A 24151-nucleotide genomic window follows, 5' to 3' on the forward strand; every position below is an offset into this window, starting at 1 on the left:
CTATTATGGATATTGGTCGCAAAGGCCTTCGTGTTATTTTATCTTGGCAGATTCATACATAATTATTCACCAATGACTCTCATGGGTGATATAATTTTCACGCATTTATAAATGACCTCAGTAGCTCCTGGGACATTGCCACGTACCCCCGGTTGAGAACCACTGTTCCAGAGGACCACTTGGTTCCTCTAACTCCGTCCCGTAGCCTCAGAAGTGCCTCCTTGTTCCAACTAAACATTCCATTGGCTAAAACTTTGGTTAAAAAAAAAGTATTTTCTCGTTGCTGCTGTACGTTTCTGGAATACCCGTCCCCGGTCACCTCTCAACACTTCCCCTCTGTAGTGATCTATTAAAACCAGGGGTGGCGAACCGCAGATGGGACTCGGAAGTCAATAAATCCAGGAGCAAACCTGCAAAAGCAGTTGCGAGTAGCGACAACATCGTCAATACCAGCTAACATCACACGCCTCGCAAAAGAGAAGCAGTTCCAGCCATCGCATTAGGGATGAGTTAATTAAATGTTTGTATGGTCCGCGAATGATGTTATACATATCCAAATGGCCCTTGGCAGAAAAAAAGGTTCTCCACCTCTGTATTAAACCCAAACACAGCATATTTGCACATGTATCTCTTGCGCCCACATGTCTGCAGGTGCTCCCCTCCACCCCAATCGCGTGTGTTTATCTCACGGCCACCAACACCAGTGACGATTATCTGAACTGGTCCGGGGCCTCTCTTGGGTCGACTCAGCCTCAAATGAATACCTGGTGCGGTGTGTAAAAACATCGCCACTGGGGGAGACAAAGGCGATCGGGCGTGGTTGCTGGCCACCCCACCACCCTCGTGTTACCGTGCCGGCCTTCACAGGTGCTGCTGCTACTCGCTAACAGCACTTGCCCCTACAGTCTGTTGCAGGCTACACGGGGGGCGGGTTGCGAGTGGCACCGACGTGGCGCCTTCAACTTCCGCGTCGGGACACGGAGGATGTGAGGCTGGGCCTCCCCCCCCCGCTTCCCCGACGCGCGCTCCGTTGAGCTGTCGTGCCGAATCCGCCGTCGAAGTCGCTCGTTTCGTTCGTGAAGTAGTTGTAAACAGGGGGTGGGGGTGCCGCTACTCGTGCGTGCGACACGGAGCTACGGATGCGTCCAACGGCGGCCGTGGTGGGGAGCGCACCGCGACCCGAACCGGGCACCATCCCGTTTCGATCCCCGCTCACCCACGCGCGGCTATAACACGCGGCTATAACACACATCTATAACACACGGCTATAACACACAGCTATAACGCGCGGCTATAACACACGGCTATAACACAGCTATAACACACGACTATAACACACGGGTATAACACACTGGTATAACGCGCGGCTATAACACACATCTATAACACATGGCTATAACACACGGCTATAACGCGCGGCTAAACGCACGAGTATAACACACGGGTATAACGCACGGCTATAACGCGCGGCTATAACACACATCTATAACACACGGCTATAACGCACTGCTATAACACACGGGTATAACACACGGGTATAACACACTGGTATAACGCGCGGCTATAACGCGCGGGTATAACGCACGGTAATCGCGTCTTGTCTGGGCCCTCCGTTCACGAAACACCCGCAATGCTTGAAGTATGGATAAACAACGGCAGAGCTGACACGGCGTGCAGCAGCAGCAGCAGGAGGAGGAGGAACTTCATCCAGCAGTGGATTGACAAAGGGCTGATTGTCATCATAATAATAACAGCTAACACGGTGCGTGTGTTTGTGTGTGTAAGTATCGTCGCTTTCGTTCTGCGTTCATTCCGCCAGGCACTAGACGCCGCTATTCCGGTTCGCCGCAACGTCAACGAGATGTGATCAACACAGTACACGTAGTGCATCGTTCGATGGAACAGCTGTCCGTCGACTCGTAAATTATTTAAAAAAATATATCAACATGAGAAGCCACCTGATGAGCAAATGGTTCGTTCGTGGCCGGGTCCGCTTGTGAACAATAAGGTAATAGCTCGACTCGGTGGGCCTTACATGGGAAGTTAAACAAAAAGTCGTTTAGTTTCATTTGTATACAGTACGTAGTTTTGAAGTGACGTGGTTACCTTTCCTGCACATCGCGCTCCTATCGTGGTTTTGTTGTTGTATTTGTTGTAACCGTCTGACCTGTGAAACAAGAGCCTTACAGCTCATCGGATTCTTCCAGTATAAATGAATATTAATTATAGATTTGAAGTTTTCGTGACTGCAATGATCCATACTTTTTGGTTCTTTCGGTGAAGTCACGTAGGTAGAAATAAAAATAAAGTTAATCAAATCCGAAACGTTGTGATTTGATTAAGTTTATTTTATTTTTATTTATACCTACGTGGCTTTACCGAAAGAACCAAAGAGTATAAATGAATATTCTGATTTCATTGAGACACTTATCACATCCCAAATGGCAGGATTAGCGCGTGCTATTTGACGGCACACGTGTATCATTGTTACGCTCCGGGTCGCCTGTTTAGTTGGAGAGGCTTGAACCCAGTGTGCTCTTCACTCAATTTTCGCCGATATGACAACATCGGTGTGAGGGCCGCCACGTGCTGGAGTTTGACAGCACCATCTAGATGGGGTTTTTTGTTGTTGCCTCTTAAGTTTTTTGTTTACCGCACGAATGACCGCGCCGGGTGGATGACCCGCGGCAGTTGCAATGAAGAACGCCGCTTTGAGGGAGGGCACTTAAGGTTCCGTCCAATCGCTTACAACTCGTAGTCAGTAATGATGCCTTGTCGGTGTGCCAGACGACTTGCAACGAATGTATCATTCACTCTGTGAGTGTCAACCGGATCACTGCCATTCACAATCGCCATCCTTTCAACTGTTGTGGTGAGTTGAGCTTCTTAAAGTGTCCTGAGTTTTGTGATGATAATGAAAATATACCCAGTAAACGTAGCACTTGGGGTCAACGGAAAGAGGTTCTTTACTTTTCTGTAACACACCTTGGATATTTTCCGCAGTACTGCTAGATATTAATGTGGCTCGCTATCGGAAGGATTTTTGTGGTGCTTAAATTCCACTTGTAATGTAATAGATGACTGAACGAATACAAGTTCACCACAATTTATTATATTTAAAAGTTAAGGTGCGGCATTGCAGGAATACAGTTACTAGGTATCTGTATCCACATCTTCAGTGCTTTGTCATTGTAATAGATGATGACTGTCGTACTGTAATTGTCGACGATAATGGGGATGCTCTTCTTTTGTATTATGGGAAAAGCTTACAATGGAATGTCTAGTTTTGCTCTCTCCTACCGCAACAGACCTTCATGGGCAGGTCAATGCGATACGTTCCACCGTCTGGGACTCGTGGCCACAGTCGCACTTGGGGGCATCCCTTATCTGCCACTTGTGAAAGAGGTGGCCGCATCGCCTGTCTCTCCTGCGTGGATTCTCGAACGGAGGTCGAAGCCAAGGGCCAATGCTGTTAGGATGTTTATGAAGTATACTCTTTGGTTCTATTCGGTAAAGTCACGTAGGTCAAAAAATAAAACAACAAAAATCACGACGTTTCGGCCACAACACAAGCGGCCTTTATCAGGTGAAGGGACCAGACTGTCTCTGGTCCCTTCACCTCTGAGCTTGGCTGTGTTTCACTCCAGCGCTGTCCTCGAGACAGTCTCGTCCCTTCACCTGATGAAGGCCGCTTGTGTTGTGGCCGAAACGTCGTGATTTTTGTTGTTTTATTTTTTACCTACGTGACTTTACCGAATAGAACCAAAGAGTATGGATCCTTGCAGTCACGAAAGCTTCAAATCTAGAATTGTTTATGAAGTGTCGATTTTTTACGTTGCCATTCCGTAAATGCTGATCATGGGTTGGTACCAGCTGCATGGATATTGGCCGCTTGTTTCCCAGAATAGCCGGCAATGATTTTAACCGCTTTTGTGTTTGGTTGTTCAGGTGTTGGTGGATGGGAAGGTCGGTGTTGCTTCTGGTTTTTTTTTTCCCCATCTCGGATAGCGCTGCAATATCGCGGCAGATGGCAGGTGGGGAGTCATTCAGTTGCAGTGGAGTACTGTAATTGTCAAAGATGATGTTGATGATGGCAGTGATGGAGTAATAGGCTTTGCTCTTTTGCAAGCAGGTGACTGGAAGAGGCCCAGTTCAGCCGGGTTGAGCTGTTCTCCTCTTCCGGTAGTGGGTAACAGATCTGCTCGGGTCTATGGAGGCCAATAGAGACGTAGCAATGAGCTATCGAGAGAAGGCCCGAGCGGCTCTGAGTATAGGCGACACGAAGCAAGCGAGAAGATTCCTCGACAAGGCCCAGCAACTTTACCCCTGCGACGAGGATCATGGTAACTGCAACCACGCACCCTCCGTCGTTAGAATCTATCGCGAACTAGCGGAGGCTCTTTAAGGCAGCATGACCACGGGAGCCCGAGTTTGATTCCCGGCCACAACTAAGTTGTATCAGAATCAGTGATGCCACCCCACCTTCACCAACCCTCACTGCCCAGTGTGGTGAAGAATAGTAAAAAAAATCCCCCTAACTGACGTGGCAAGGGAAGGCCTTCATCCATTAGTGGATTGAGAATATGGCTATAATCGTTTTTATTTTTACCGTTTTGAAGGCAGTGTTCGTGATACATGCATTTATTTATTTATATTTGTGTAGAGTAGGCCTATTTATTCCTATTTCCCAGTAAATCCTCTTACGTACCTGTAGGATTTTGCTTATAGACGTTCGGTACATTTGACAGGTCCTTTTATATTTGGGGGAAAGAGGTTTGATTAAAATCTGTGAAGACTGAGTGAAAACTGAAATATGCACAGATATAATTTCTGTGATTACAAACTCGTCCATTTCCATCTCTACCCCTCTCTCTCCCCCTATCTCTACCCCCTCTCTCTCCCCCTACCTCTGCCTCCTCTCTCCCTGCTCTCTCCCCCTTTGTCTTCTACATTAACGTTAGCTGCCCCGCACATGCTGCTGACACACTTGGACAACGCCGCTCCACTGCTCTTGCGCCCATTTAGACCTTTATAAGCAGTTGCAGTTAGAGGCTTGTCCCCCTTTTTTCTCTCCGCCTCATGACGACTGCTTGTGTTGCGATCGAAACGTCGTGAGTTTTTTGTTATTTTTTTATATATTTTTATTACATTTTCTATCTACGTGACTTTACCGAAAGAACCATAGAATATGAATTCCTGCAGTCACGAAAGTTTTAAGCCAAAATTCTAACTCGTCCATTATTATTACCTTCATTGCGATCACTGGCATCATCTTCATCATCATCTTAGCCATCACCTTTAATGTTTTTCATCCATGCAGGGAAAGGATAAACCAACTCTTAACACTTGCTCACGAAAAAAAGGTATGAACCAGAAAAGGCATGCAGGCTAAAATAAGTGTAATGATACTGGCGGTGACAGCGCATTTGCAACTTTGTTGCGAACGTTTGTGATTCAAGGGCAGCGGCCGTCCTGGTTAATACTGCTAAACAGTAGACGTTAGCAATTCCATGGTGTCATTTGAAACATCGCGGTTTAAGTCTTCCCAGTTTGATCAATGCCACGCATATTACCTCAATGAGAACGTGACAACAACATGGTCCCCCTCCTGGCAGACTCAAGTCCACTTGCAGGACCGGTGTTGCATTCATTTTGCACTGCACAGGGACAACTCCCTTCGGGTGCCCCCTGCCACAGGGCGCCTTTGTGATGTACTGCGTGGAAGGCGTGGTATCAATATTAAGTGATGATGAAAAAGATGATGATGATGATGGAGTTGACTGCTGGTGGCAGCGCACGTTGTACAGTGGGCCGATTTATATTTGAGCGGAGACCAGAGAACTCCACGCCTCGTGTGTTGACCTCTCGCGCAGAGCTGCTGGCCCGCGTTAACGAGCATGAAGAAGCCGCAGTGATGTTGAAGGACGTGGAGAGGTGAGGGCCACACATTTACGTTTTTGTTTTACAGTCAAACCTTGGATTGTGAGTAACTTGGTCTGCGAGTGTTTTGCAAGACGGGCAAATTTTTTAAATAAATATTAATTTGATAAACGAGCGAGGGTCTTGCAATACGAGTAGTACGTATACGCTTTGTCTGCCGAGCGTCACGTGATCACAACTGATATACGAGTGCTTTGGATTAAAACACGTTTCCGGAACGAATTATGCTCGCAATCCAAGGTTTTACTTTACTCTTGTTCTTTCACCACAGCACACGCTGGTGTTTGCATCGGGTTTTTCGTCAAGTAGTCTTTGCAAAAACATTTGGCAACCCCAGTAGCAGTTGTTTAAAAGGTCCGACGGTCAAAATCAGCCCAGACTTTGCATGCTTAAACAAATGTTGCGGAAAAAATGTGGTTCACAGTCCAAAATGTTACAGTTTTTCATTTTGCCACTGCTAAAACAGGTCCTGCTCCATTCATTATGGCATGTGAGGATTCTCCATGATTGTGTTAATTGGCAAGATACAGAGTTATATGATGAAAACATTATTTTATAACGTTGGGATCTGGAAGGCCCATATGCAGATAGACACATTTTACAACGAGAGGCAGACTTGTAAAAATGATTTTATTTTATATAGCGTCATTCAAGCTGGTTGCATCCCATAACGCTGTACGTTAATTATATATCAAGACCAAATCCTTGTCAGTTCATTATGAATGTGTTCTCTCCACACACGTATGGTTATTTAATCTCCAATTTATATTTCCTTCAATATAGTATTTTATTTTAGTGATCCAGGTCACCCTGGGAAATGGAACTCTCCGAGTCCCTTGAGTTCTAATGTGGCTAAACAATTGCACTTTTAGCTTGAACTTGCAAATTGCTGTGCGGTGTTGTCTGCTAATGGACAGGATATGCAATGCGTGTAATTACTATGAAGTGTTGGAGGTCCAGTCTGCAGCGTCGACAGAGGAGATCAGACGGGCATTCAAGTTGCAGTCTTTGAAAGTTCATCCAGACAAGAACCATATGCCAGGAGCTGCGGATGCTTTCAAAAGTAAACAAGCTTCGCTTTGTCTTTCACAAAAATCTAAATCCATTTATCACAACGCATTGATTAACATTATTTGTCAAAAGTAAACAAGCTTCGCTTTTGATTTAAAGCTTTCGTGACTGCAGTAATTCATATTCTTAGTTTTTTCGGTAAAGTCACGTTGAAGAGAAACAACAAAATAACAAAATATATATAAAACAATAAAAAATTCTCACGACGTTTCGACCATAACTCACACCTGATGATGACCGTTTGAGTTATGGTCGAAACGTCGTGAGAATTTTTTATTGTTTTATATATATTTTGTTATTTTGTTGTTTCTCTTCAACGTGACTTTACCGAAAAAACTAAGAATATGAATAAGCTTCGCTTTGTCTTTCACAAAAATCTAAATCCATTTATCACAACGCATTGATTATCTTATTTGTTTATTACTCCTCAACTGTACGTTTCACGTGTGCTCTTGGCAAATTGTCACAGAACTCTAGACATTACAATACAGAACTCTCAGCCAACTGTCCTTACCCTGCACCTCCGATTTTCACGGTTTGCGACGCACGGTGTGAAATAATTTCAACATATGCATACAACTGTGCAACACCTAGCGTCGCAGATTTGCCCTTGGAACATGATACCACGGAAATAATGTTGGTGCCACTTCAAAAGCCTTTGTATCCATGTTAGGGGCACACTTCTCTTTATGGCCTGCAAAGAGGGTTCACGTTATGGCAATGACACAAAGTGTCTATAACCCTGAACTGACATTCCAAATGGAAATCCAAATGTAATAATACGGTTATTTTTAAGCCATCATTCGTGGTCTGGCTGCGACTGTCAACTTCCTACACTTAAGAAATTGATGTAATCATAGGCATCTGCTATGATTCAAACCCAGCATCTCTAGCACTACCCACTTGCTCTGTCTCTTACTTGGTATCAGCCACCCACACCACGCAGCCACTGATTATATTGAGCCTTTATCCAAACACTTTTGTCCTTACACCTGGAAATAATTCATGGTGATTCATGCTCAGGTGTGCTTTCATTAATAAACTAAGCAACAAAAAGAGTGTACTTAATTTGATTCAAGCAAATCGAGTTTAATCCTCTAGTCAAGAGGAATTCGATATTGACGTTTACATCCGTATGTGTTTGAGAATGGAAACTGCGGACCGATTTCAACTTCATTTAGTCTAATCAGCAAGACGTGGCATCATACATCATTGCCACTCGGTTACACAATTACGTGAGCACGATCCCTTACTGGTGTGGAAGACAAAAGTTGAGCATGAGCACATCTGTTAGACAAACCTCTGTACGTAACTGTGAACTAATTACGAGTGCGATAGTTTGCTCAAGCAGCACAGCAGCTTTTTGCATATTTTCTGTTTTGTGCCTTTAAACCCTTTGCAAGTCACGCCCATTTCCATGCTGCAGACACAATGGAAGATAAGGGCCCTGTCAGAATGACATTGTCCATGCCTGCAATGGTTTTCTAGAACTCAACGCGTCTCACGAGGTGCTCACGGATCCGGAAAAACGTGGCAGATACGATCTTGAGTGGTATAAGTTCGACTCAAGATGCAGCGACAGCGACAACGCCGAAAACAGCCGCCCCTTCCAACGCAGCGCGAATCGCCACACGTGCTCCAGCAACGGCGACGGAGACCGCCACTCATCCCCACGCAAGCCGTACTACTCATTTACAAAAAGGGAATATGAAGCCAAGACCGACAGGGTAAGTTTGCTGTAGAGCGTAGTGATGTGCAAAGAAATTGGGTGACTTAATGACAGGATGTGGCACCATATCATCTTTCACTATACAATACAAAAACAATTTTCACATTGTGACTTATCACTATATCAGTTTCCTACGTGTCCAATTGTACTTGGAAATGTTATTGTATAATTGTTCTGCGTTTCTGTACCTCCAGTATAAAGAACGTTTACATAAAAGTTATTAAACTCCGGTCCACTCAACATAATCTTGACAAGTGTATTAAGCATTGCAACTTCACAATCTTACAACGCTTAGAGTGTAAATGCTGTCAGTTACTTAAGCAAAGAATTAATGACGCAAATGTATTTACAGCGAACATGTCGAGTTCATATGACTGTCATTCCGTCAATTACTCTGGAAAACATTTTGCAGAGGTGCTGCACGATGTCGTCTCATGCTCAGTCGAATGTAAACTACGGCTGTTAAAGCTGATTGTTACTGGCTCCTCTCCCCCTCTGCCAGTGTCGAGTGCAGGAGTTTTGTGCCGATTTCAACTGGATATTAGTTGGCCTTATGGTGGTAATGGTGGCGAGTATGATGTACCAGGTATCCTTATACAAGTGGTCTCCGAAACTAAAGATGCACATATTTCGGTGAGGCCATTGATAATGACGAAGGCATTTGTATTTGTAACTTTGACAGAAAGCCCGTGGAACATCACTTCATGTTAGCGTACTTTTTAAGGTGGCATTACAGAACTACTTCCAGCCCCGCCAATTCCCCCCCCCCCAGTCTCACGTCCTCTCTCCCCCCTTGCTCCTCCCCCCTTCTTACCTATATAACCTCTTGCCACGGCAGCTCTCTCTCCCACTTGCTGTGGTTTTACCACCTGATGAAGATTGCTTGTGTTGCAATCGAAACGTCGTGATTTTTTTATTTTATTTTATTTCTAACTACGTGAACTTTACCGAAAGAACCAAAGAGTATTACAGAACTACTTTTGAAGTCCCTTCCATTGCCTCTTATCCACACAAGGTGGTACTTGTTCTCAAATGCCTTACCGATAGACAATATTAGTTGCATGCCAAAAGGAACACGTAATCCTCAGAGCTGGAATTTAGTCAACTTTGGTGGAAACCACTGGTGATATTTTTTTCTGCAGTCATTGTTGACACGAGCTGAAACCACCGAGTTTCTACACTTTATAAACTGGTTTTATCATAGGCGGCTAAAACCCAGATTTAAACCCAGGATCCCTGCAGTGCTGACTGGCAGTGTATCAGCCTCCTGAGTCACCCAGCGAGCTGGATATTGCACAACTTAGTGGGCAGTACAATACATACAGGATACGACTTACTATGACAGCCATAGGTAAGAAATATGTTGTAGCTATTAGAAGGGGTAGAACTTATTGACATATATTTGTACAGTTGAGGAGAATTGATTAGGATTAATTATGGTGATGTTACAAGGTTTTGGGAGGAGAAGCAGTCGTTCACATACTGCCCTGTGAACCTGGTCACGTGAGTTCGACTCTCTGCCACAGCTAACATTAGCGGCAAGTAATAGCCAAACCACCCCCCCCCCCCGGGCCTTCTTCTCATTAACCCACATTGACCAGTGTGGTGAAGTACGGTCAAATAACTGCCATGACCAACATTGTGTGGGGAGGCTTTCATGCAGCATTGTATTGAAAAATGACTATGCATTAATATCGATGACAGAAAGTGGTGAACTTTGATAATTTCCCTGTACAAATTGGCTGAGATTAATGTAAGTTATACGTCAAGGCATGCTTTATTATACACACTCTATGGAGCATAACTGAATTAAGCCATGAGCACAAATAAAATGGAGGAAGACATGTACAGGAAAGCTAATGCGTTTTCACAGCTTTTCACACATTTCAGTTATTCACTATGCAGCTTTAACAGTATAGCACGAGGAAGTACATGTGCTATTCGTGTAGAAATGAAAACGTATAAAATGTTAGTATTCTTGGGTCTTTTGGTAAAGTCATGTAGAACCTAACTACGTGACTTTACCGAAAGATGCTAGAATGTGAATTCCCGCAGTCACGAAAGCTTTAAGTGAAGATTTATAAAATGTTAGCTTTAAAAACAAAGTGTTGTGGCAGACTTGCCCAAATAGATACACTTCCCAATGTTTGACTGATGATACTCTAATCATACTAATGACGTTGCAGGCTCTGAAGAGGTTGAGAATCTCCTTCATGAATGATGAGCAAGATGACGTTCTTGTGGTGTCGACTCTGGTGTCACACTGCCCATCTGTGGTACCAGCCTTTGCAGTACACACTTGGGTGACTGAAGTCGCCATGCCAGAGTGGGTAAACTCAGAAATACTTCGTTTTTATTGAACACGAATATTCCAGTTACATTAGTAATACTTTACTCATTTTACTACGCTCGACAGAAGACCCAGTATCTGGTGACAAACACACACACACACGATCTGGAACAAAATCAGACGATATAGAACATGATGATGCAATAAGACAGTCTGGAATACAACTAAACACATTATCCACAACACTCTGAAACATAATATCAAGAACACAAATTTTCCTCTTGATCTAAAACACGACGACACTTTATGTGCATATGCTTTTATAGATATTTATATAGATGTGTACACGAATTACTAAGGTAATTATTTGTTATTATTATTATCAGGAACTGTGTTTTGCATACATAAGATTTTCACAATTTTCAAGACCTGCATTGTAATTGTGAAGGTATATTGCAGTAGCTTGAAAAAAAATAATTGTATTATATAATTGAATAACATTCTCGACTGCTGTGTGATATAAATAGGGGTTTCCCTTTCTGCCAATAAAACAGGTGTTAAGATATTCATATTCTTGGTTCTTTCGGTAAAGTCATTTTACCGAAAGAACCAAGAATATGAATCCCTGCAGTCACGAAAGCTTTAAATCAAAACTTAGGTGTTAAAATGTTCAAACACCATTTTTGATACTGGCAAAGAATGGGCCCATAGATATGTGTGGTATTAGTTGGTGAAGTTATGGGCAGAATATATACCAAGGCTTGCCAAACAAATTTGAAATTAACATAATTTGCTCATCCAGGGTGTCCAAAACTCGAGTACTCATAGGACACGAGTTTTACAAGCATCGAGCGCATGCCGCGTGGAGTGAGTAATTAGTTGAATGGAAGGAGTATATTGGTAAACGTGGCAAAACATAGCGTGGTGGGTTACGAGGACTGCCGTTTAAAAAACCCTGATCTAGACTCACAAAAGAACAGCAGCGGATTTATATGGTGTTATTTTTGAAACACCAATATGGAAATGCCTGACCATGCATGAACCCAAGGACATCAGAAGTCATTATACAGTTGAGCGGATGGTGCTGCCCCATCCACTCTATGGTCAAATCCTGGCACCCTCATACTTGAGTATTTTCGGCGATTTGATGGGTTATGTTGGAAACATTAAAAAAAATTACACTACTGTACGTTATGACGGTTAATCTGTTTACAATGGTGGAATACTGCCTCTTAGTTCCATGTTGGGATAAGTGCCATTCGGAAAGGATGGAGGCCATGTTATAAAAAAGTCAAATATTAATTACGTTACTCTATATAAATATCTACAATTGTTGATAAGTTTCATGAAGAGTAATTGAGAAGAGATGCAATTTTCGTCGTAAGCCTCAGTATAAAAACACTCCTCAGGCGACGAATCCAAAAGCCTTTTTTTACTTGTGGGTTTTGTGAAATATTCGTGTTATTCTGTTTTAAGAAAAAAATACAGAGCTCTTTTACTACCATTATCAGCCAATTCCTATCACCTGCTGGACAAGACCTCTGCACACCATCACAGGGATGTGATAAATTCAAACTGTTTAGACAAGAGTTGGCCTTGGGCAAGACACATCGCTAGAATATGGATGATGGTGATGGTTCAATAATAATTATGGTGCGGCTGCCAATGAATGGAATATTTAGAGTGGGTGCCTTATTTTCGGAAGGTTGCTAGGTTAATATCACATTTCAGGGTTAAACTCGGCCCTTCACCCCTCTATAGGGAAGTTGTCCTATGGAAAGTTCGGCCCCCGCCATTGGAATGGAGAACGTAGAGAGGGCCCCATGCTCCATTGAGCTGGGGGGGGGGGGGGGAAACACTTGAGTATTTTTTTTAGTTTAATCAAAATGTGAGAAATGTAGAAAAAAACCACGAATCACATAAGTATTTGAGCAGGTGAACAGAATGCAGTGGTCCTTAGCGTATTTCTGGGTTCAAGGTTGATCTGTGCATCATGGGTGCAAAGCTCCCAATATTTGTTGTAAGTAATGCTGGACTGCAGTGATTGGGACTCAAAGTGTTCGTTGAAGCTGCTTGCCCATCAGACATGCAAGCTGATGAGGATGTTTATATACATGCTGCTGGAAAACATGAGTTCAAAAGGACCATAGGCAGATGGAACCAAATGTGTTTTTGTTACTGATGATGAAAGTGCTTGTTGAAATTCAGTTCAATGAATTGTCGAGATTGATCACCAAGATTTTATTCCAAAATCGATTATTTTTAGTGGCTAAAGGGATCACGTGAAACTATTACACAAAGCAATAATGTATATATATGAATTGAGAAACATTGATTCCTACACATGAATTTCCATGTATGTGTAAGAGTTTAAGAATCGATATCAATGCATCATTATACCACTGTTTACTATCCCAATAAACATGTTACTGTATCAGCCGTATAATTTATTCATATGTAAACTTGCATTAGAAGAATGAGTGTTTTAGAGGAATCTGCCAAGTACTCATAACCTATTGTCACTTTTCCTGTACCCAGCTCCTGCTGGACCATGTTACTTCATTGGAATTGCACAATTTTGCAATGGACAGGCAAAATCATGAAAGCATGGAAGCAAGCCAAAGTCATCGTTATTCTGCAAGCGGGAAAGCCACAGGTTTTCGCTGTCCATCTAGAGGGCCAATATCCCTCTTATCATCCATCCGCAAGCTTGCCAGACTTGCCTCCATTATCAAACCCTCCCCAACTGGCTCCCAAACAAGCTGGATGTCGAACCGGTCATCAATGCTGCGAGCAGATCGTTGCCTTCACCTCCCTCATGGAAGATGGTTTTCAGCATCAACAGCCTCTCTGCTACCTTAGGCCACTTTCCGGTTTTCCTTTAACGCTGCTAAAATGTGTGCGCCTGAGTGAAAATAGCGGCGCTCGGCGTACTGGAAAAATATTATCGCCGACATAATTTGCGCATGAGAGCACCGCCTGGACGAGGTGGTGTAACTTTGTGGGCATTTATCCTGGCGCCACACCTAATCTATGCGATGCTCTGCTACCATACTCTCAAGGTACACGTCGATGCTAAACACAACCAAAAGAGAATTGTGAAAAATTTCCTCTTTCAAGGCTCGGTACTAACGCCGTCACTAACATATATAAGCGAGCCACCATGAACATCATTTCGCACGTTCATATACGTAGGTGACCATCGCCGCTAGCAAAGGGCACACACCTGAGAACAGCTAATCTAATGTTATTGGAGGTAGATTTCCCTTTCTGGAGACTCAAACCAAATCCCTCCTAAACCACCACAAGTGCCTTCCACCTGAACAATCATGCAGCAAATGCCACCTTTGATGTGTCCTGTGGTAGCCCAGTGCCCTATGACTCCACTCCAAGATATCTATGAGTTATGGATAGAAGCCTGACTTTAGGCCCCACATGCAACAGATCCATGAAAAGACCAAATCAAGAATCGCCCTGCGGCAGAAACTTGCAGGAACGACCTGATACGTTTCAGGTGATGAGCTGCGAACTGACGCTCGATCACTGACCTATTCTGTGGCAAAATACTGCCCTCTAAGCCTGTTACAGGAGCTCATACACAAAGCTGCTAGACATACGATTACATAACGCAATGCACATCACAACCGTAACGCTGAAAACGACACCAACCCCCTGGCTTCCAAATATCAGCAGAGACATGCAAAAAGCAAGGGAGTTTATGTATCCTTGCCAACAACAACCTACCCATCAACCAAGACCTCAGCAATGAACATCGCCGTTGACTCAAGTCCTGACCCACCCTTCTCGGACCGTGCTGTCACCATCCTAGAATCTCATCCAGATCCGGAAGAATGCTGCGGATATCGAAAATAAACACCATTCGTGATCAAGACATTGCATTTTCTGGCTTTCACATTCCTCGAAGACTCTGGGGTACCATCAACTATAGAACATCAACAGGCCATTGCACACATCTTCATAAAAACAAAAAGACAAGCCACAGATTGTGACCATGCAACCTAAACCATGGACAATATAGTAAACCATTATAGTCTGCGCTCCTTCATTTGAGGAATAAACTAGAACGAAACTTAATTTTATTTTACCAGGCAAGGCACACTTTTTCAGAAGCGCATTTTGGCCACATTATATTTCAACGAAGTGGCTTATCAAGTGGAAATGTATAGCAGCCAAATACTCTAAACGCACGTTTCTAAATCAAAACTACACCCAATCTCTTCTGAAGCCCTCGTGGCTAGCAGACCCTGACATTGGCATTTAGCTTCTGAACATTTCTATATGCAAGAAGAGAATTGGAAATCACCGTGCTTCACACTTTAGGGGGTCACTGTGTCAGGTACACAAACGCGAAGGCATTGACACATCAAACCTCAAGTTTGCGTTTCACTTCCGTAAATGGAAACAAACCGGTTTGTTTACCCGCCATGGGTGCTGTGCCCGTTGCATGTGCATCAAGTTACTCTGGCCACACCGTTTGGCTTGGCTGTCGGAGCCCATGGCATGGATATGAGAGCAGCACACAGTTGGAGATAGCAGCCCCCACAGTGTCAGGGAGGAGGGGCCCGAGCACCCCCTACCCTTCCCTCACCTTGCTGGAGGCTGCAACAGAGATACAATGCAGTTAATTTACCTGTCCTGGCCTATTAAACAGTCACCTAGAATGTGCCATATCTCATTAGCAGATCTCAGAAACCTGGACAGTGCTTGGGTGTGTGGCCGCCGTGCGTAACGAGTGGTAAAGGCTGTGGAGGTACGTGGTGGGCAATAGAGGGCAGTTGTGGAGAAATCCTCCTGTTTCGGTCTTAAATCGAGGAGATAAATGCGATGTCGTCACTTGTGAGCCAATCAGGTGTGAATGTCAGAGGAAGAAACATCATTTTAACATCATTCTTGGTTCTTTCGGTAAAGTCACGTAGAAGGGAAACAATAAAATAATAAAAATATAAAACAAGAAAATTCTCACGACGTTTCTACCGCAACACAAGCAATCATCATCAGGTGTGAAAACCACAACAAGAAAATTTTTAAAAAAGTGGCGGGGTTTTTTTTAACGTTGGCACCACGGAGAGAGATTTGACAGTCATTCAGATGGACGAGTCCATCTATGTTCGGAAAAGAGGAGGGGGGAGACGAAAAATAATGGATGCGGTCTGAAAGCCACCGTAAGCGTGAACAATCAATTAAGACCCGAAATGGTTTATCAAATCCTTCCAATGATTGCTAAGCCGAAAGAACCAAGAATATGAATCGCTGCAGTCACGAAAGCTTTAAATAATTGTTTTTTTTAACAGATAGGGAATTCCCCGTTTGCAATAATAAACACACGTACTGGTTGTCAGAGCCGTTGTTTGGGTTAGGATTAGGTGACAACAATCTGGAGGCATATTTGTGGAATGCACCACGCCTTCGTTGACCCTGGCCATCGACCGAGCAACCCAACGTTCCTACCAGCTCCCTCCCTTCGCAGGAATGTGTTAATGTGGTCGAGCAAGTTGTTTTTGTTTCCGGGTCCTCCGGTTCGGCCTTCATAGGTACTGTACTCGCTAACAGCACTTGCCCCAACATCCTGTTGAGGCTATACGGGAGGACCTTTGTCTTTTATTTGGTTGAGCAAGCCGATTTGTTGTAGGAGTTGTACACCCCTAGCTGCCACTGCTATTCAGTGGTCTAAAATATGGCTCTATATTTTTGTGTTATAATTTGTTTACGCAGTTTATTGTTAAAAATTCGGTCACAGTCCCTATGATCACTGTTACATTGCATTTATGGCTTTTATTTTGGTGATTTCGAAAACGTTTTTTTGTTTTGGCCATGTTTTTGTTTATTGTAGTACGGAGTTAGACTGATGGCCTTAATCTTAGTTGTCTTGTGGTTGTTGCTGTTGTTGTTATTTGACTTGCATCCCACTGGGATTTTTGCACACAGCGTTGGTGTACGGTGCTATTTCAGGAATATTTTGATGTTTTTTTTATTCCTGGATTTTTCCGTTTGCACAGTCATGCACAGTCACTTTAAGATGTTTTTCTTGTTCGTGTTTTTGTTTGTTGCGGTTGCACCCGATTCAAGAGCCGAATGGCTCACAGGGCTATACCAAAATAAATGAAACTATGAACTATAAACGATTTGCATCGGGAGTTTTCGCATCGCTGTGATGGTGCCTCCTGCCTGCAGTATGTGCGAGTCGGGCCTTGAGTCGTTCTCTGTGCCGAAGGTCTCCTCTGGGGTTACACGGTGGCGACACAGGAGAGTTTACAAATGTTGAGACCCATTCGGTGTGGTCAAAGTGCAATCACACAGTGACCGTGTGTGCATTACAATACTTTGAGGTGAAATGTATAATAAATAAAAACGCAACACGCTCGTCAATTACACCGTGGCCTTAAAAGGAAAAGTATATATATTTTTTGACAAATTATAATAGTGCGACGTTTCGAGCGATGGTCCTTCATAGCTCCGCTTTGGCACGGATGGCTATGTATGGCGCGAAAGAAGTTAAACATAGTACATACAAATGGCCATTCATGAGCTATAAAGAAGGATCATTGTCCGAAACGTCGCCTGTTATGTATCTATTTTTTTTACTTTTAAGAACACAGTACTAATGATGAACGTTAGGTTATTGTTGTTGTTATTATTTGTGCTTGTGCACCTCTGCCAATGCAGCAGCAGCAGCAGCATCACCAATTATGTTTTTCTTCACTGAGTCGAGATGTTAACTACCTCGCCTGGTATGCAGGACGTTCGTGGGTTCGATCCCAACCCCGCTGTATATTTGGAGTTTTCGTGTCTCTCTCTGCCCGTGGTCGCGTTGATATTCTCCGGGTCCTCACGTTTTTTTTCCCCTCCACATTTAGAATCAACATCACGCGTTTAGATTATTTGGCTGCAATAAATGTCCACGTGATGACGCCACTTTGTTGAGCCTTCATTTGGTCGCTTCTAAAAAAAATAATCTACACAGCTCAGTGGGCCTTATCTGTGTAAAATTAAAAAAAAAAGTTTATTTTTAGTTGTATATTCATTTTTTGTTGAAGTTATTTGTTTACTTTTTGCTATGCTTCGCACTCCTATCGTGTTTTTTTGTATTGTTTGTAGGTTACAGCTCATCGGATTCCTTCAGTACAAATGCGAATTCTGATCATTCTGATTCTGGATCACGCTGAACGACAGCGAATAAAGTCGCGCGGTTGCTCTGGTAACCGGATCTCTATGACAACCGCGTCGCTACGGCAACCGCGTCGCCACGGTAATCGCGTCGCCACGGCAACCGAGTAAACCGCCTGGTCACGTGGCCCGGAACCGCCTCTCGCCCTTGACCCAAGTACACACGTGTTCGACCCGTGCGCCGACATGGATGTGTTGAAAGGTATCGCTCGCCTCATCCTTTACCTGCTTTCTTTACGTGCGCGCCTACCCCCCCCCCCCAGGTGTCAGCGAAGCTTTATCGCTTGCCCATGTGTGTGTGTGCGCGGGTGTTTTTAACTGGAAGTTATTTTAGTCAAAGTAAAAAAACAGCTTGTGCGCGGTCCCGTTGACCGCGCCTCGCTCTAGGCCTGGATTGCGACCACGGTCTTGTCTGGAAGCGTTGCCGGATTTTGTGTGCGCGCTCATGGATGGACATCGGTTCGCGCCCGATTGATCGCAGTTAGCATACGTTGCTTGGGACGAATAGTTGATTGTCGATGCCTGCACAGCCTGCTTGTAATAAACACACGATAATGATTTAAAAATCAAATGTATCAATCATTATCATCAACCACCATCATTACCATCCTTTGCCGCAGTCATTGTTGATTAGATTCGTTCATCGGCATAATTATGAAACCATTCTGGGTTTGCGTTGTCATCATCCTAGACTCACCCAGACCCGCAAGTGTGCTGGCGAAGAGAGTGGAACAATTGTGACGCCCATAATAAACCACCTAATTCGATACCCAAATGCCTGTCATCCTGGCTTTGACATTTCTCGAAGACACCGGTGGTGGAACCATCAACCGCATCAGAACATCTACAGGCACATCTCCTTAATGAATAGGACATTAACAACTAGCTATTGTGCGATTCTAACCATGTAACGACTGTGTACCATGGAGTAATAAACCACTATAGTCTGCGCTCCTTCTACGGAGGAGTAATAGCACAACTACACAAACTCTCCTGAAGCAATCTCGTGGCTAGCGGACCTCGACACTTGCATTTAGCTCCAGAACACATTGTCATACCCTAGCATTATCTTAATTTTGTCATCCAGCGCATCATTATCGGTCATTAGTTATCTACATCACATTTGGATGACGTTCTTTCCACGCTGTTTGCGTCAATTGATCCCGCTGTGTCACACCATCTCCTGCACATGAACTGATATATCACTGCTCTTTAGTCGCTTATATCGTGATTCATCTTGTCAATGTGTAGTGTTTTTGGCACTGCACACGAGGAAATGTGTTCAGCTCACGCGCCTTCGTGGACAATCCCAATCGCTAATAATGATGTGGGGGGCGTGGGGGCGGGAATCCACAACTGGTCTCACTCGTACGTCCTTTGCAAATCAAAACGATTTCAGATTGGAACTGGGCCAAGGTTCTTGGAGTGACGGGTGGCGTGGCGCTCATCGGCTACCTGGGCTATAAGTGCTACAAGTGTTGCCACGCAAAGTCAGGTGGCTGCTGCTCTGGCAAGGAGTGCCAGGCGAACCCGGGACTGGACAAGGACAACCCCAAGGTGGTTCACGCCATTGATGTGGAAGACCTCGGCGAGAAGGCTGCCTTCTGCCGCTGCTGGCGCTCCAAAAAGGCAAATTGCTCGACATGTATTCCGCACTCGACATGCGTACATGACACGGGTGTGTGTGCCCACAGTTATTGTTTTCTGCGCGGGCCACATACTTTTACACCTCGTTCGTGTATAAGTGTATAAGCATTGTCTGTGGCCTGTAGTGTTTGTGGCCTATATCTTATCTTTTATTTACAGAGCGCCTTAGTTCAAGGCGCTTTACATAGTGTCAAAAGCGGGAACAAAATTTGAGTTACTTGGAGATGGCAGGGGCGTGCAAGGGCCGAGGAATGAGTAACTGTTAACAGAGGACACGTAGGGGTCACAAGAGGACATGCCGTGGTATCATGGTTAGCACGCTGGATTTTAACTCCGAGCGTGGCGGGTTATATTTGATCTCCTGATGCCGTCGTTGAAACAGCAAACACGTCTTTTTTTTTTAAATCTCCCCTCCACCTCCACCGATCAAACAGGATAAAGTGTGAGAACTCCCTAGTTCTCCCTGTAGTGGCGGAGGCTCTTGTGCAAGTCGTAGCATGAGCAAAGCACATGTTTCATAGCTTTACCCCGACCTGCTTTATACATGAATACTAATTGGCATCTCTTTGTCAATACATTGCCAGGTGAAGACCTCCCTGTGACATGTCGATCGTTGAGGTTTCTTTTTTTACCATACTTCACTCTGGTAAATTGCGGGAACTGGTGAAGTGGGTCAATATCAGTTCAGATCTGACTCATCACTGAGTTTAGCCATGGCCGGAAAGCAAAATCAGGTTTTCCAGTTCATAGCACAGTGCGCTGACCACCCTGCTACTGCTTTCCCACCTTCCCTATGGAATACAGTAATACATCATAACATTGATTTATGAAGTGTGTGGATAAAACCGCAGAGTTCACAGCCAACTAAAGAATATTCGACGTCTGCCAACACATACGCCTGCGGTTGATTTTGACTTCTGTTGCCCCAATAACCATTGTAATGCCTGTCTGAACATTCAAGCGTTAAAGCCCTTGGACACTATTGGCTTTGTCTCAAACAACCTATACAAATACTTTCTGTGTATATTTTGCATGGGTGACTCACACTATAGATGCACCTTATCATGATTTTTCGTTTCCAGGTATATAATGGAATTTTCGGAAAATAGTGGTGTCGGCCTAATTATTCTGCTTGTAATAGGAAAATTTGAAACACGTGATAGGTCCTGTCGGTAGCATTTGTCAGATTTGGCCTTGACTAAGTGGGAGAGATGCCAAACTCTGCTGTTGTATATTGCAAAACCATGGCTTCTGTTTTTGCTTTGCCGAGTTTTTTTTAAACATTACATATGCGTCCCTCAGTGTCTCAGCCATGATGGAGCATATTGAAGTATTTAAGTGTACATTTTAAAAACGTGGGAGTTGTGGTGTTGGCGAGATGGAAATTGGCTATTCTTATAGCAAATACAAACCAGTAATAAACCGTTTTATAGACGGTTAATCTTTGTTGAAACTAAAATTCTTAATAAAGCAACATTGCATGAGTGACTTGAAGCCTCAATATGCTTAGACCATCAATTGTGAAGGTACTCATTTTTTTTGCCATTTTACAAAAAATGTCAAACTCTCAACACAAAACATCTAGGAACTTGAAAATTTAAAAATGCCGTTAGATTTGCCATGGTGCATGTTCACTATCAGATTGTTTTGCTCTCGATAAAAGGTCATAGATTTACGTAGTTTGTAGTTTATACAATAGCTCATTGGTTCTTTATGGTCATGTTAAGCCCTTGCTCTGCAAGAAAAAAATACTCTTATAAGTTCAGTAACTGAAATACTGAATAACAGATAGACAAATTAAGTTACTTATAATGGAGACAGATGCTGTTTCAACTCAGCTAAGTGGTAACCACTTAGATTATGAAACCAGTGACCAAAGTTCATTTGACAGCCAGAGCGAGCATCAGTGGCAGGTGATAACTGCATCTGTTGTGGGGCCCCTCCCTCCACCAACTTGTACTGACTCATATGGGGAAGCACGTTGAGACAACTTCCATGACCCACGTGGTGTTTGGAGGCCTTCATCTAGGGGTTCATTGACAAGGAAGATGGATTTAGCATTCAGGCAGCATTTTCGTGCCTCAGAGAAACACACGCCACTTTACACCACAATTCATCTCAAAACCATTACACTGCGCTGCTGCAGTAGAGCCAAGGGGGGGACCCCGAGAGGCAACTTTTGACGTTCTAAATTTGTATCGGGTTCTAACCTGCAAATGAGCATGAGTTTGCCAGTGGTGCGGCGACATCGCTCTCTGTTTTTTTTTTTTCCACAATTAAGTAATTCGATGAAGATAAAGCGTGAAGTTATATTGCAACGTAAGCTCATTGATGCTCACTGTAATGGATAGAAGTGATGTGTGCGTGTGTGCGCGCGCTTGTGCTTGCCTACCGACATCCCAGTTCCCGTACTGTGACGGCGCGCACGCCAAGCACAATGAGACGACGGGAGACAACGTCGGACCGCTCATCATCAACAACAAGAAGAGCTCTGAATGAGACGTCCCAAGATCCACTGCAGCTGGGCACGAGTGGTCCACCCTGGGAAGAGTTTGGTTATTCATCTGGGTTTATTTTGGTGTAATAAACATTTTTTGGGTTGAATGTCAGATATTTGGTGTTTAAAAGGTGCTGCCACTGATTATTTTATCTGCCAATTAAATATACTGTATGTGTTGCGTACAAGGTGTGGACAGGATGGTGAAAGAGGAATATTAAAGATAATTCTTTATACGTATACAGAATTCATTTATTGTTGCATTTCCAAGTGCACATATATACGTATAGGACTTAATCCTGCCTTCAGTAACATGATTGCCTTTTAGACAGAAACCAGCTATTTTTGGAAAAAAAATATTCTTGGCGGAAACAAAATCATCACTGATATGTGCAATTCCGAATATGTGAAATTAACAGAATACAATTATATTTTATCATCCCGTTTTCTGGAACAGGCTGTGCAAAAATAACCTGTGGCAAAACGAAGGCAAGCATTTCATGTTTCAAATGCCATTCATTTTTTTTGTGGGAATGCACTAAATTGATTTGAAATTACAAGTCACATAGCCTTAACTTGTAATTGCTGCAGAGCAAAAATAAACTTTAAATCGAAATTTAATCCATGACCTCAAAAACGCTTTCTGGTAGATATGTAAATGTATAAGGGTATTTTCGATTGAATTGCAATGCTCTGTGTTGATTATTAATAATAAAAAAAATGCATCGCAATGGGGTTTTCAAAACATGTTCTGTTTTTTTATTTTTGCTTCTCAGGGGGAAACTGCTAAATTCAGCTCCATTGAGGGCTACTTACTGATAGCTTGAAGCCTTTAGCCAGCAGCGGATAGATTGTCGCTCGTGATATTTATTGTGTTTGTGTGTATAGTGTAGTCATAATTTCCAGCAGTTTTACTGAGCGACCGCTGGATAAACTCCTTCCCCACGCTGTGTCGGTAACGGATGGGTTATTTTACCTAACTTTTTTCTGGTGAGCGCAAGTTTGGCGAAAGGTTGGGGGAAGGGCTTGTGTACAGATATCACTCATCACCGATTGTATTGTTCGTTGAACTTCTTTTGCACCGTACGTAGCCTACCGTGCTTATAGGAGCTGAGCGATGTTAGCTGTTAGAATGAACTTGGCTTTACTGGTTCAGAGTGCAGTGCACAAAGTATGGGCCACTGATTTACTCAGTTAATGTTGATAATCTTGACGATGTGACATTGCCACCAGTTATAGTTACAAATCCTGATATTCGCTATTAATGCGGATAATATGAAGATCTGTGGATTTATTTATGGGCATCTACATTGAAGAGTAGTAAAGATAATTGTTGGTGTATTTTCTTAAATCGTATTTGCACGCACGATTCAATGAATGATCCATAGTGTAAGATTTTGAATCGATGAAAAGAGGAACATCTGAATTGGGCATGTCGTGTGAGGGAATGAGCTGAAGGAGCTGATCGATGGAGGATTATTTGGGAAAAGACCGTGAGGAAGAAAACGAGCGGCGATGAAAAAGACAGGAAGGGCTCGTGGACAGATGTGAGCAGCACAAGACAGGCACATGGAGGAGATAATTGTGTCTCTGACCGGTCTATGGGCAGAACGTAAATGAATGATCTGAGTGCATGCCTAGTGTGTATGACGGTGGCTGCAAAAAGGAATGACTGAAATGGGACTCCATTTGTATCCCAACAGGTATGGCCAAATCTAAGTCAATAAACGCATTTTCTATCTTGGGTATATGAGGGTGCACTTGCCACTATTTTTCATGACGAGATATAAAT

At 43.5% G+C, this 24151-nt stretch overlaps 2 protein-coding genes across 11 annotated transcripts; both read left to right on the forward strand.

Annotated features, from left to right (window-relative positions):
• The first annotated feature begins 726 nt into the window (after positions 1 to 726).
• Positions 727 to 18265, forward strand: LOC116940331 (dnaJ homolog subfamily B member 14-like). 10 transcript variants are annotated; one of them, XR_012941280.1, is made up of 9 exons: positions 793 to 1762; positions 4133 to 4343; positions 5874 to 5934; positions 6858 to 7003; positions 8500 to 8738; positions 9243 to 9373; positions 10927 to 11066; positions 13569 to 16582; positions 18147 to 18265. XR_012941280.1 is itself a non-coding variant. In XM_032950015.2 (8 exons), the coding sequence occupies exons 3-8, from the start codon at positions 4211 to 4213 to the stop codon at positions 10931 to 10933; spliced, it is 717 nt and encodes a 238-aa protein (XP_032805906.2). In that variant the 5' UTR covers positions 793 to 1160; positions 1820 to 2008; positions 4133 to 4210; the 3' UTR covers positions 10934 to 13464. The 10 variants fall into 10 exon arrangements, 6 of the variants coding, with proteins under 6 accessions (XP_032805908.2, XP_032805906.2, XP_032805902.2 ...); XR_012941281.1 differs by having other exon boundaries at positions 13569 to 15801; positions 18147 to 18233; XR_004402531.2 differs by lacking the exon at positions 13569 to 16582 and having other exon boundaries at positions 18147 to 18236.
• A 33-nt stretch (positions 18266 to 18298) lies between these two features.
• Positions 18299 to 23090, forward strand: LOC116940332 (CDGSH iron-sulfur domain-containing protein 1-like). Its single transcript, XM_032950018.2, has 3 exons — positions 18299 to 18417; positions 19615 to 19844; positions 22266 to 23090. The coding sequence occupies exons 1-3, from the start codon at positions 18402 to 18404 to the stop codon at positions 22359 to 22361; spliced, it is 342 nt and encodes a 113-aa protein (XP_032805909.2). The 5' UTR covers positions 18299 to 18401; the 3' UTR covers positions 22362 to 23090.
• The last annotated feature ends 1061 nt before the right edge of the window (positions 23091 to 24151 follow it).

Source organism: Petromyzon marinus, chromosome 8 (genome assembly GCF_048934315.1).
Source record: "Petromyzon marinus isolate PM22_M1 ecotype Great Lakes invasive population chromosome 8, UKy_Petmar_22M1.pri1.0, whole genome shotgun sequence".
Classification (NCBI taxonomy): Eukaryota; Metazoa; Chordata; class Hyperoartia; order Petromyzontiformes; family Petromyzontidae; genus Petromyzon; species Petromyzon marinus.